Source organism: Chlorocebus sabaeus, chromosome 5 (assembly GCF_047675955.1).
Source record: "Chlorocebus sabaeus isolate Y175 chromosome 5, mChlSab1.0.hap1, whole genome shotgun sequence".
Lineage (NCBI taxonomy): Eukaryota > Metazoa > Chordata > Mammalia > Primates > Cercopithecidae > Chlorocebus > Chlorocebus sabaeus.
Window position 1 is genome coordinate 85481529 of NC_132908.1, and position 12990 is coordinate 85494518.

The 12990-nt window shown below is 55.5% G+C and overlaps 1 protein-coding gene across 6 annotated transcripts in view; it reads right to left on the reverse strand.

Annotated features, from left to right (window-relative positions):
• Positions 1-12990, reverse strand: part of GALNS (galactosamine (N-acetyl)-6-sulfatase) — a 43616-nt gene that overhangs the window by 26732 nt on the left and 3894 nt on the right. For all 6 annotated transcript variants that reach the window (XM_038008138.2, XM_007994358.3, XM_038008137.2 and 3 more), the window contains exons 2-3: positions 1478-1601; positions 669-743 (exon numbers count right to left, since the gene is read on the reverse strand). In XM_038008138.2, the coding sequence (XP_037864066.2) occupies positions 669-743; positions 1478-1601 (199 nt within the window). The remainder of the gene's footprint in view (positions 1-668; positions 744-1477; positions 1602-12990) is intronic.

A 12990-nucleotide genomic window follows, 5' to 3' on the forward strand; every position in this document is an offset into this window, starting at 1 on the left:
CGTCCACACATCCTAATAGAACACTGGCCCCTCGGGGTCAAAGGCTGGGCCTGGGGACTGTGCATCTACAGGGCATGGAACTTCCCAGATTTTTCCAGGCACCCCCAGAGCCAGTGCCATCACCAGAGGGCGGGCACAGAGCAGACTCTGTGCCCCCCAGCGCCTTCCCTGGGCCTCCTGCCTGCCCTCATGCCCTATTCTGCCTCTTAGGCCAGCCTCCCGCCTGCCTGATCTCCAGGGGTCTCTGGAATACGCCACATGACACTTCTCTGCCCCACCCCGGCCTCCCCTGTCCTTCCCTTTCCTCAAAGGCCACTGGAAATCCCACTTCCCCTATGAGATGCCCCTGGGGAGCCCATCCAAACCCCTCGAGCACAGCAATTCCAGAACATTCCAGAACTGTTGCTGACACCACAGCCCCAGTTTCTCTGTAAGTGTGCGGCTCACCTGCCTGGAGAGTGGGAGCTTCTGGGGTGGGGGTGCCAGCCCAGCTCCTTAGGCCAGACTGGGCACCCTCTGCTCTGTCCCCACTGGGCCAGGGCAGGGAAGGACACCAGCTAGGGGAGCCCTCATTTTCACCTGAGTCCCGGAGACCCGGGCACCACCCAGACGGCACCTGCCCAACCCTGCACCGAGGTGGTCCCTGGAGGTGGCGGCAGGCAGCCTACCGTTTCTGGCATGGGCGTTGGTGGTGTAGAAGCCATTGCGGATGGGCAGCCGTCCCGTGAGCAGTGCCGCCCTGGCTATGAGGAGGTGACAGAAACAGAAACTGGATGAGAAGGGTGCAGCTCAGACCCACACGCCCGTCAGCAAGAGCCCCACCACTAGGCGGACGCGTGACAGATGAGGCAGACGCAGGTTTACGAGGGGCTGCCACACCGGTCAATCCCTGTTAGCATCTCCACCACCTGGGTGAGGGACAGCACCCAATGCACTGAAAGACACGCGGCCCTTGGGCCCTGCAGCTCAGCGTTGTCCCCAAGACGCTGTCTCCTCTCCCAGGCTCCCGGGACACCCACTGGGTGTGCAGGTCCACACACCTCCGTCCTCGAGTGCCGGCCCGTACCCTGCCTTCCCTTCTTCCTCATGATCAACACCACGTGTCGTCTCTGGCAGGAGAGACTCTCCCTGGGGAGGGAGGAAGCGGGACCCCTGCTTCCCCGGTACCCTGAGACACAGCCACACTGCAGCGCCTCTCCCCAGGCGGCCACAGCACTCGACTCTGGGAAACAGAGGACAGCAGCCACCAACAACACTGCAACTTTGACCCTGAAAACCCAGCAGGTGCCGCACCCCACACAGCATGGAGCCGGGCTGGGACCTGATGAGAAAGGCCTGAGCCCACCTGCCACCCTCCCTGCAGTAGTAGGAGTAGACAAGGTTGATGTGGCCGCCCAGAGTCAGGGCTGGAAGGACCTGGGAGGCCTCAGCCTGCTGGGCTCACCCCTTTCTGGGGATGAGGGCCCCGCTGACTTACATGGTGAGCACAGAGGGTTGGCAGAATAGAAGTTTGGGAAAAGCATCCCTTCTGCAGCCATCCGGTCCAAATTCGGGGTCTCTCTGGAGGGCTCTCCGTACACCCCGAGGTCGCCCCATCCCATCTGCAGGGAAGAGCATGGGGAGGAGAAATGAGCACCTTCTGCAGCTGGTGCGTCTGGCTTGGGGAGCTGTCCGTGGTGCCAAGAGCGTATCGGGGACTGTGGGAGCCAGCGCCACCCTGTGCCCCAGCCAGCGGCAGAGCTTGGCTAAACCCCAGCAGCGCCTGCGTGCGTGCACAATGGGGCCACTCCACGGTCAGCCCACGCTGGCTTTTGCCTCCACTTCTGCTTGGTCCTCACGTGGGGAACGCGTCCGTCTGCCTCCTCCCAGCCTGACACCAGCATCTGCATGCTCGCAAGGAGATGGCCTCTAACATGTGCATCTCTTTTCAACATACGCACACAGGCCCTCGTATGTCTGTACAAACCTAGATTTCAAAGTCGAGCGGTAACTCTCCCCGAAAAGCCTAGTTGCCGTGTGGCCCTGCAGTTCCACGCTGCAATTCCACTCCTAGCTGTACACCTGAGACACTGAAACTTATGTCCACACACAGACCTGCACATGAGCGTCCAGGGCAGCGCGACTCAGTGGCCAAAAGGCAGGAGCACCCCAAGCGCCCATCGGTGGACGACAAAGTGTGGCCCGCGTGTACTACAAGGGTGTGGCTGCATTTGGAAGTAGGATCTTTGCAGATGTAGCGAGCTAAGATGAGGTCACGCTGGACCAGCGTGGGCCCTCAATCCTGTGACTGGGAGTTAGAGATGCAGATGTGCAGTAGAGATGCCGGGTGAAGGCCGAGGCCAACACTGGAGCAGTGCAGCCACCAACCAGGGGACAGCAAGGACCCTCCTCGAGAGACTCAGACGGGGGGGCCTGGCTGACACCTTGATTTTGCACTTCTGGCCTCCAGAATCCAGCAAGAATCCATTTCTGCTGTCTCAGGCCACCCGGCGGTGGTAACGTGTTATGACTGGGGAAACGCATGCACGTACCACGGCACACCACCCAGCCATCAACAGGAAGGGCGTCCCGCCTGGTGCACGGCCCTGGAAAGCTCCACGCGAGGGAAGGAAGCAGACACCAGGGCCACACAGGCTGTGATTTGCTCATGGGAAGCCTCTGGAACAGGCTGGTCTGCAGAGGCAGGAGGTGGCTGAGGGGCTGCCGGGGCTAGGGGTGGGTGCTGGGGAGGGCCTGCTGCTGGGTACAGGTTTCTTCTTGGGACGGAATGTTCAGAAGTAGGTAGAAGGGATGGAAGTACCACGCTGTGAATGTACTGAGTGCCTGAGTGGCGCACTTCAAGATGGCTGTCATGGTCAATTTGACGTTCTGTTTTTACAATAAAAGGCCCAAGCAGGAGGATGGGTGAGCACAGGGCAGGAGGCACGGAGGCGGGGTGATGCCGGGGTGATGGCGCCAGCACAGCAAATGCCCACGGCAAACTCCGGGGGTGAGTGGCAGGGCCAGTGTTCACCAAAAAATTCTTCTAACTTCGCAATGTGTATTGTTGAAAAAAGTGCTTTTAGGCCGGGCGCGGCGGCTCAAGCCTGTAATCCCAGCACTTTGGGAGGCCGAGACGGGCGGATCACGAGGTCAGAAGATCGAGACCATCCTGGCTAACACGGTGAAACCCCGTCTCTACTAAAACTACAAAAAAAAACTAGCCGGGCGAGGTGGCGGCGCCTGTAGTCCCAGCTACTCGGGAGGCTGAGGCAGGAGAATGGCATGAACCCGGGAGGCGGAGCTTGCAGTGAGCTGAGATCTGGCCACTGCACTCCAGCCTGGGCGACAGAGTGAGACTCCATCTCAAAAAAAAAAAAAAAAAAAAAAGAAAAAAGTGCTTTTAAACAGGCAGTGTGCCCGGACTTTGCTCTAGGAGGAGGGGAGGGCACCACCTGGGGCTTTGGCTCTCCTCAGATCCTCCAGCCGTCTCCCTGAGCGCCCACCTCAGCAGGAGCCTGGGGCAAGCCAACACCGTGAGGCCCCTCCGCCTGGCCTGTCTTCCTTCCCCAAGGACATATTCCTGCCTAAGGTGCTCCAGGCACCAACCAAGACATCAGTTAAGTGCCTGTGCCTGCCTGGGCCCCTGCCCTCTATAGCCCACCTTCAGTAGCTTCAGCAGCACAAACACACAACACCTGGGAAGGACACCACATTTTAAACACAATGACCACGTTCACCGGCCCAGCTCAGCTGCATTCACCACCACGTTCTCAGGACCAGCTGTATATTTATTTTTGAAACCAATTTGAATGCAAATATAGATATTTAGAGCTGGCATCAGCAAACACATTATGTAAAGGGCCTCACAGCAAATCTTTTCAGCTTTGTGGGCCGTATGGGGCTGTCACAGCCCCTTAGCCCTGCCACAGCCAGCATTCGAGCAGACGTGCATGCTGTGTGCCAATAAAACTTTATTCATCAACATCTGAATTTCATATAATTTTTCAGGTCACAAAATATTCTTCTTTTAGTTTTTTTGAACAATTTAAAATTATAAAACCCATTCCTGGCTTAGAGGTTTATAAAACAGCAGGTGGTGAGCCAGAAGCAGTGGCTCACATTAGAAATCCCAGGACTTTGGGAGAACGAGGCGGACAGATCACGAGGTCAGGAGATCGAGACCATCCTGGCTAACACGGTGAAACTCCGTCTCTACTAAAAACACAAAAATTCAGCCGGGCGTGTTGGTGGGCGCCTGTAGTCCCAGCTACTCAGGAGGCTGAGACAGGAGAATCACTTCAACCCAGCAGGCGGAGCTTACAGTGAGCCGAGATTGCGCCACTACACTCCAGCCTGGGCGACAGAGCGAGACTCCGTCTGAATAACAATAAAAGCTCCGCAGGTGGGTCCACATTTGACTCATGGGCTGGAGTTGGCCAACCTCTTAGTGAAAGTGCAGCTATCCTATCTTAAAAGGCAATCATGGGGCTGGGCGCGGTGGCTCACGCCTGTAAACCTAGTACTTTGGGAGGCCGAGGCAGGCGGATCACAAGGTTAGGGTTCGAGACCAGCCTGGCCAACGTGATGAAACCCCGTCTCTACTAAAAATACAAAAATTAGCTGGGCATGGTGGCGGGTACCTGTACCAGCTACTTGGGAGGCTGAGGCAGAAGAATTGCTTCAATCCAGGAGGTGGAGGTTGCAGTGAGCCAAGATTGCGCCCCTGCACTACAGCCTGCGTGACAGAGCAAGACTCTGTCAAAAAAAAAAAAAGGCATGAATCACTTAAAGCCAGGAGTTCGAGACCAGCCTGGACAACACAGCAAGACTCCACCTCTAAAAAAGAAAAAATAGCCAGGTGTGGTGGTGTGCACCTGTGGTCCCAACTACTCAGGAGGCTGGGGTAGGAGGATTACTTCACGCCAGGAGGTTGAGGCTGCAGTGAGCCATGATCACACCACTGTACTCCAGCATGGGCAACAGGGTGAGACCCTGTCACTAAAACAAAACGAAACAAAACAAAAGATCACGGCCAAGCAATTCCACTTGTAACAGTTTATCCTAAGGAAATAATTATGGCTATAACCCATTACACAAATTTAAAATTGTGGGTGAGATAGTGGGAACAACAGATTTAGTTAAATAAGTCACAGTTCATCAGTGTTAATGGGGGGAACTGAATCCCCAAAAGTTATACTGAAATCTCAGCCCCAGCGTATCTCAGAACATGACCTTAGAAACAGGGTTGCTGCAGATATGATTAAGATGAGGTCATTAATATGGGGGCGGACGCTCATCCCATACAACCGCAGTCCTTATAGGAGACAGGGCGAAGGCGGCTGTGTGGCAACGGGGGCAGAGGTGGGAGACACACAGCCATAGGCTCAGGATGGCTGGGGTCCCCAGAAGCTGCAGGGGAAAGAGGGTCCCTTGCAGGTCTCCGAGGGAGTGAGGTCCTGCCCACAACTTGATCTCAGACTTCCAGTCTCCAGACCAAGGGCGAATGCATTTCTGGTTGTTTTTTGTTTCGTTTTTTTTAGACGAAGTCTTGCCCTTTTCCCCCAGGCTGGAGTACAGTGGCGTGATCTCGGCTCACTGCAATCTCTGCCTCCTGGGTTCAGGCGATTCTCCTGCCGCAGCCTCCTGAGTAGCTGGGATTACAGGCACCCTCCACCACGCTCGGCTAAGTTTTGTATTTTTTTTTGTAGAGATGGGGTTTTGCCATGTTGGCCAGGCTGGTCTCAAACTCCTGACCTCAGGTGATCTGTCTGCCTCGGCCTCCCAAAGTGCTGGGGTTACCGGTGTGAGCGCCGCGCCCGGTCGTGCTTCTGTTTCTGTTAAGCTCCCGACTCCTGTGTGTGATCCCAGGAGCTCCTGGAATGGGTGAGATGGGGGTGTGGCCAGGGGGTCACTGAGAAGCCCACTTGGTGTGAAAAGACATTCACCACACCTGGTTGTGTGGACACCTGTGGACACACCTGGATGGCAGGGAGGGGAAACCTCTTAGTAAAGCCAGTCTCTGCAGCCCAGCCACGTCCGGGAGCCGAAGCCTTCAGGAGGAACGCAAACAGCTCCACCTGCAGCTCTGAAGTGCGTCAGAACCTACACCTATGGTTCTTTTTTTAAATCTCTAAAATACTTTTCTCTTTCGTCCACCAGCCTGGGCAACAAGGTGAGACCCCATCTCTATAAAAAATCAAAAAATTAGCCTGGCATGGTGGCAGGCACCTGTAATCTCAGCTACTTGGGAGGCTGAGGCAGGAGAATCCCCTGAGCTCGGGAGGCAGAGGTTGCAGTGAGCTGAGACTGCACCACCGCACTCCAACCTGGGCGACAGAGTGAGACCCTGTCTCAAAAAAAAAAAACCAAAAAACCAAAAACCAAAAAAACTGCCACTTTTCTCCAAATTCGCCCCATTCAGCCTCCTCCGGCCACGAGTGGCCCTGGGACTCACCCACAGAGCAGGGCTGCCACCCGCATGGACAGCAGGGACCTCGAGGAGGGCGGTACCTGGAGGCCGAGTGGGTCTCACCTGCCCATCTAGGCCTTTGTCAAGTTTCCACCATTTCAAACGACCCCCAGACAGGCTCCATGGGCCCTGGTGCTCAAAGAGCCGGAGAGAGGCTCACTTTGGTGACTACACTTCACCACGACAGGGACCAAACAGAGTCTGATCGTTGATTGTCTAAGGCTGATTTTTACCAAACAAAATAAAACATTAAAAGTGAACTTGGCCGGGCGCGGTGGCTCAAGCCTGTAATCCCAGCACTTTGGGAGGCCGAGATGGGCGGATCACGAGGTCAGGAGATCGAGACTACCCTGGCTAACGCGGTGAAACCCCGTCACTACTAAAAATACAAAAAAAAACCAGCCAGGTGAGGTGGCAGGTGCTTGTAGTCCCAGCTACTCGGGAGGCTGAGGCAGGAGAACGGCGTGAACCCGAGAGGCGGAGCTTGCAGTGAGCTGAGATCCGGCCACTGCACTCCAGCCTGGGTGACAGATCGAGAATCCGCCTTGGGGGGAAAAAAAAAAAAAGTGAACTCACTGGAAACTGGAGCCCTCAAACACTGTGTAAGAATGTGACACGCAGCACCTGAGGAGAGTTCTGGCAGCGCCACACTGGTGGCCACGTGGCCCGGCAACACCTCCCCGGTGCACGTCCAGCAGAACTGAAAAGTGTGTCCACGCGGAAAACCTGTGCATGAACCAACACCCGCAGCAGCTCACTCCCCGGCGGCCGAGCTGGAAACGCCCAGATGCCCAACCATGGGCGGAAGCCTCGGCCACACGTGGTCCCTCTGCACAGTGGACCAGGACTCAGCCACGAGAAGGAATGGAGTCCTGATGCAGATGTGTGTGAAGCCCCAAAACCCCGTGCAAGGGGAAGCCAAACACAAGGCCCACGTACCGTACGATTCCATTCACCTGAAATGTAGGAAAAGGCAGATCCTTCGAGACAGAAAGGGGAGTGGGACTGCCAGAGGCTCCGGGGAGCACAAGGGAGTGACCCCCATCAGGGCTGGGGCTTCCTTCCGTGGTGACGAAGATGGTAAACGAAGATGGTGTGACGATGTGTGGTGGCTGCACGACTCTGAGAACACACTAAAAACAACCCACACACTTTCACCAGTGAATTCCGTCTCAGCAAAGCAGTTGTAAAAGGAGGAGGAAGTGCGGGTGTCCTGGTTTTCTGCAGATGGACTGGGGGCTCCCCTGACACTCCTGGGTCAGGGCCGGTGGGTGTTTGACTCGCTGGGTCCTGGTAAGTCAAAGAACAAGAAGCCTCAGGGCCTGTGTGAAGTGACGGGGTCTAAACAGAGTGGAGGCCTCGCCTGGGCAGGAGCGGCAGCGTGCTGTCTGGCTGCAGGAGGGACGGGCGCTGGGCCCGGGGACCACGGAAGGACAGCCAGCCGCTCTGGGCGCACGTGGGTGGTTGGACGGACATCCAGGTCTGCGTGGTCACACCTTGGTCTTTGTCTGGACGTAATGATCAGTGTCCCCGGTGGATAACAGGCTATGCGGCCCCTGCCTGTAAGGCTCAGCTTGGCAGGGTGACCGCTCCTCGCCTCGGCCCCTCCTGACGTGTGGAGTGCCAGAGCAGAGCCAGGTCTGGGCTTTTTCCTCTCAAAGGCCCTCCATGTCTCATGGGACACAGTTCTGTTTGGACCTTTCAGCTTTGGGTCCCTTTTGAGATGGTTTTTTTTTTTGAGACAGGGTCTCACTCTGACACACAGGCTGAAGCACGGTGGCTTGATCTTGGCTCACTGCAACCTCTGCCTTCCGGGCTCAGGTGATCCTCCCACCTCAGCCTCCTGAGTAGCTGGGACTACAGGCACATGCCACCACGCCCAGCTAATTTTATTTTATTTTTATTTTTATTTTTTTTTTTGAGATGGAGTCTCACTCTGTCACCCAGGTTGGAGTGCAGTGGCATGGTCTTGGCTCACTGCAACATCCGGCTTTTGGGTTCAAGCAATTCACCTGCCTCAGCCTCCTGAGTAGCTGGAATTACAGGTGCACCACCATGCTCACCTATTTTAGTATTTTTTGTAGAGATGGGGTTTCACCATGTTGGCCAGGCTGGTCTTGAATTCCTGACCTCAGGTGATCCATCTGCCTTGGCCTCCCAAAGTGCTGGGATTACAGGCGTGAACCACTGTGTCTGGCCAATTTTTTGAATTTTTGACAGAAATGGAGTTTTGTCATGTTGCCCAGGCTGGTCTTGAGTGAACTGAGCTCAAGCAGTCTGCCCGCCTCCACCTCCCAAAGTGCTGAGATCCCAGGCATGAGCCACCATGCCCAGCCCTGAGATGGTTTATTTTGAAGTCACTGAAATGGCTTTTCTATGTGAGGACAACAGAGGCTGGAATGAGAGGAGGCACCTGGAGAGAGGTGTCCCCTGAAGCTGATGAGGAAGAAAGGGAGGTGGGAGGAGTGGGGGCAGGACGCCCGCAGAGCTGCTCATGGGCTGAGAAGGGACCTTGGGCTCAGTGGCACACAGTCGCAGTGGGCAAACGTGCCTACGTCAGGGCGAGGTGCATCCCGCTGAGGCAGCAGAAACCCGCAGTGCAGGCCGGGACAACGCAGTTCCCTGAGGCCAGCCTGAGGGGGACCGGCCACACACGCCCAAAGCTCCTTGCCCTTCACCTCCCTTTATGCAGATTCATTCTCCCAGGTGGCTTCTGCACTTCCTGCCATCTCCAGTCCAGGTGGGAGAGTAGAGAATGGCAGGTGGGCTGGGGGCACAAGGCCTGGGATGGGAGGGAGCAGTACGTTTCACTCGTTACACTGTCTGCCCACGTCCAGGACCACTGCTGGGCTCCCTTCGGGCTGGGAGTGAGACCGCACATCTGAACCCTGGGCGCCATGTGCCTGGCCCTCCCTGCAGGCTGTGTCCTGAGGCTTCCCGAGGTGCGGCTGGTCTCCTGAGAAGGTCGGCAGTCAGCAGAGCTGCATCCGGGTCTGCCTGTGCTCACCTGGGTCATTCTCCTACCTGTTCCAGGCCACAAATAACATGAATGGATGCGGCAGAAAATGCTGTGAAGGGAGTGGGCTCCATGCTCATCACTGACTCAGGAAATACTGCAGGGGAGGAGTCCCAGGGCTCGAGGGAGTGGGATCCACGCTCACCACGGACTCAGAAGATACCGCAAGGGGAGCACTCGTGCTGGGAGGAATCCCAGGTCTCGGCGACAGTCCCACTCGCTGCCATGACTTACAACGGGGAGGGCATTAGCCAGGGGAAAAGGCGTGGGCGGGGCCGGGGAGACCAGGCGCAGCGTGGAACCTTCCCCAAGCCGGAGCCATACGGACGCTCGGGCTGCAAGCACAGGTACCAGATGCTGACAGGGAAGCTGTGTGAGACTCAGTACCCAGGGCTTTTGCCTGGGCTGGCGGTGTGGCCCCCTCTGCCTGGTACTCTTGATGCCCAGGAGGAGGGTGCTGGGTGTAAATCGTGGTGTCTGCGAAAACAGTGTGGCAAGGTGAGCTGCTCGTAGCAGCGAACAGCAGGGGGACCTCCTGTTGGCAGATGCCAGCCGAGGGCAACCTCCCACACATGGGCCTTCTGAGGACAGCGTCCCAGGCTGCTGGGCCAGCTCTCATCTGCTGACCCCATTCTTCCGTTATTTATCGACAGCTTTCTCGGCTATGAAAAGCAGATGTGGACAGCCTCCCTGCAGAGTGAGCAGTCACCATGTGAACATCTAGAACCTCACAGGGCACCGTGGGCGGGAACCACCTTCCTTCTCCCCCTCAGAAGTCCTAAAAGGGCTGGATACAGTGGCTCATGTCTGTAACCCCAACACTTTGGGAGGCTGGGGGGGAGGATCGCTTGAGCTAAGGAATTTGAGACCAACCTGGGTCTCACCGACAGACACTGTCTCTAAAGAAAACCTTTTTTTTAATTAGCCGGGCGTAGGGATTCTGTTCCAAGATGGCCGAACAGGAACAGCTCCGGTCTGCAGCTCCCAGCGTGATTGACGCACAAGACGGTGATTTCTGCATTTCCAACCGAGGTACTGGGTTCATAATTTTGGGACCCGTTGGACAGTGGGTGCAGCCCACAGAGGGCGAGCCGAAGCAGGACGGGGACATCGCCTCACCCAGGAAGTGCAAGGGGTTGGGGGGTTTCCCTTTCCTAGCCAAGGGAAGCCGTGACAAACTGTGCCTGGAAAATCAGGACACTCCTACCCAAATACTGCGGTTTTCCAACGGTCTTGGCAAACGACCCACCAGGAGATTATAGCCTGTGCCTGGCTCGGCAGGTCCCACGCCCACAGAGCCTTGCTCACTGCTAGCGCAGTCTGAGATCGACCTGCAAGGCGGCAGCCTGGCAGGGGGAGGGGCGTCTGCCATTGCTGAGGCTTCGGTAGGTAAACAAAGTGGCAGGGGAAGCTTGAACTGGGCAGAGCCCACCGCAGCTCTGCAAGGCCTGCTGCCTCTGTAGACCCCACCTCTACGGGCAGGGTATAGCTAAACAAAACGCAGCAGAAACTGAAACTTCTGCAGACTTAAACATCCCCGTCTGACAGCTCTGAAGAGAGCAGTCGTTCTCCCAGCAGCATTTGAGCTCTGAGAACGGACAGACTGCCTCCTCAAGTGGGTCCCTGACCCCCGTGCAGCTTAACTGGGAGACACCTCCCAGTTAAGCTTCATACAGATGGCTTCATACAGATGGCTTCATACAGATGGCTGCCCCTCTGGGATGAAGCTTCCAGGGGAAGGATCAGGCAGCAATATTTACTGTTCTGCAGTATTTGCTGTTCTGCAGCCTCTGCTGGTGATACCCAGGCAAACAGGGTCTCGCATGGACCTCCAGCAAACTCCATCAGACCTGCAGCTGAGGGACCTGACTGTTAGAAGGAAAATTAGCCAACAGAAAGGAATAGCATCAACATCAACAAAAAGGACATCTACGCCAAAACCCCATCTGTAGGTCATGAACATCAAAGACCAAAGGTAGATAAAACCACAAAGATGGGAGAATCCAGAGCAGAAAAGCTGAAAATTCTAAAAATCAGAGTGCCTCTTCTCCTCCAAAGGATCACAGCTCCTCGCCAGCAAAGGAACACAGCTGGATGGAGAATGACTTCGACGAGCTGACAGAAGTAGGCTTCAGAAGGTAATAGCAAACTTCTCTGAGCTAGAGGAGGATGTTTGAACCCATTGCAAGGAAGCTAAAAACTTTGAAAAAAGATTAGATGAATGGCTAACTAGAATAAACAGTGTAGAGAAGACCTTAAATGACCTGACAGAGCTGAAAACCGTGGCGCAAGAACTATGTGACGCATGCATAAACTTCAATAGCCAATTCAATCATGTGGAAGAAAGGGTATCAGTGATTGAAGATCAAATTAATTAACTGGGTGTGGTGATGGGCAGCTATAATCCCGGCTACTCAGGAGGCTGAGGCAGGAGAATTGCTTGAGCCCAGTAGTTTCAGGCTGCAGTGAGCTGTGATCGAGCTACTGCACTTCAGCCTGTGTGACAGAGCCAGACCTTGTCTTAAAAAAAAGAGTCCTGGCCGGGTACGGTGGCTCACGTCTGTAATCCCAGCACTTTGGGAGGCTGAGGAGGGAGGATCACCTGAGGTCAGGAGTTCGAGACAAGCCTGGCCAATATGGTGAAACCCCAACTGTACTAAAAATACAAAAATTAGCTGGGCACAGTAGTGGGAGCCTGCAGTCCCAGTTACTCGGGAGGCTGAGGCAGGAGAACTGCTTGAACCTGGGAGACAGTGGTTGCAGTGAGCTGAGATCATACCACTGCAATCCAGCCTGGGTGACAGAGTGAGACTCCATCTCAAAAAAAAAAAAAAAGAAAAAGTCCTAAAAGCCCCCAAATGATTGTCCATGTTCAGTGAGCATAGCTGTGAGCCATGGATCAGTATCCTTAAGAATTTCAGAGTTGGCCGGGCGCGGTGGCTCAAGCCTGTAATCCCAGCACTCTGGGAGGCCGAGACGGGCGGATCACGAGGTCAGGAGATCGAAACCATCCTTGCTAACCCGGTGAAACCCCGTCTCTACTAAAAAATACAAAAAAACTAGCCGGGCGAGGTGGCAGGCGCCTGTAGTCCCAGCTGCTCAGGAGGCTGAGGCAGGAGAATGGCGTGAACCCGGGAGGAGGAGCTTGCAGTGAGCTGAGATCGCGCCACTGCACTCCAGCCTGGGCGACAAAGCGAGACTCCGTCTCAAAAAAAAAAAAAAAAAAAAAAAAAAAAGAATTTCAGAGTTTTAAGAAATGTAAAGTTTTCATTCCTACTGGTAGATATGGGATGATCATGAAGATAAGCAGACCAGTGCTTGTCTGTCTCAAACGAGGGGCGCTGAGCAGCTCTCCCCCGGCTCTGGTGGCTCGACAAGGCTGCTGTGGCAATAGGAGCTGGCCTGGGTGGCCCTGACTCTCCACTTCCTCTGTGGTCAGGGCTGACCCTTCTTAACCCTATTTTCCAAATAAGGAGTGGAGATGCAGAGCGCTGCTGGCCCTGGGAGGCAGGAGCTGTGTGAG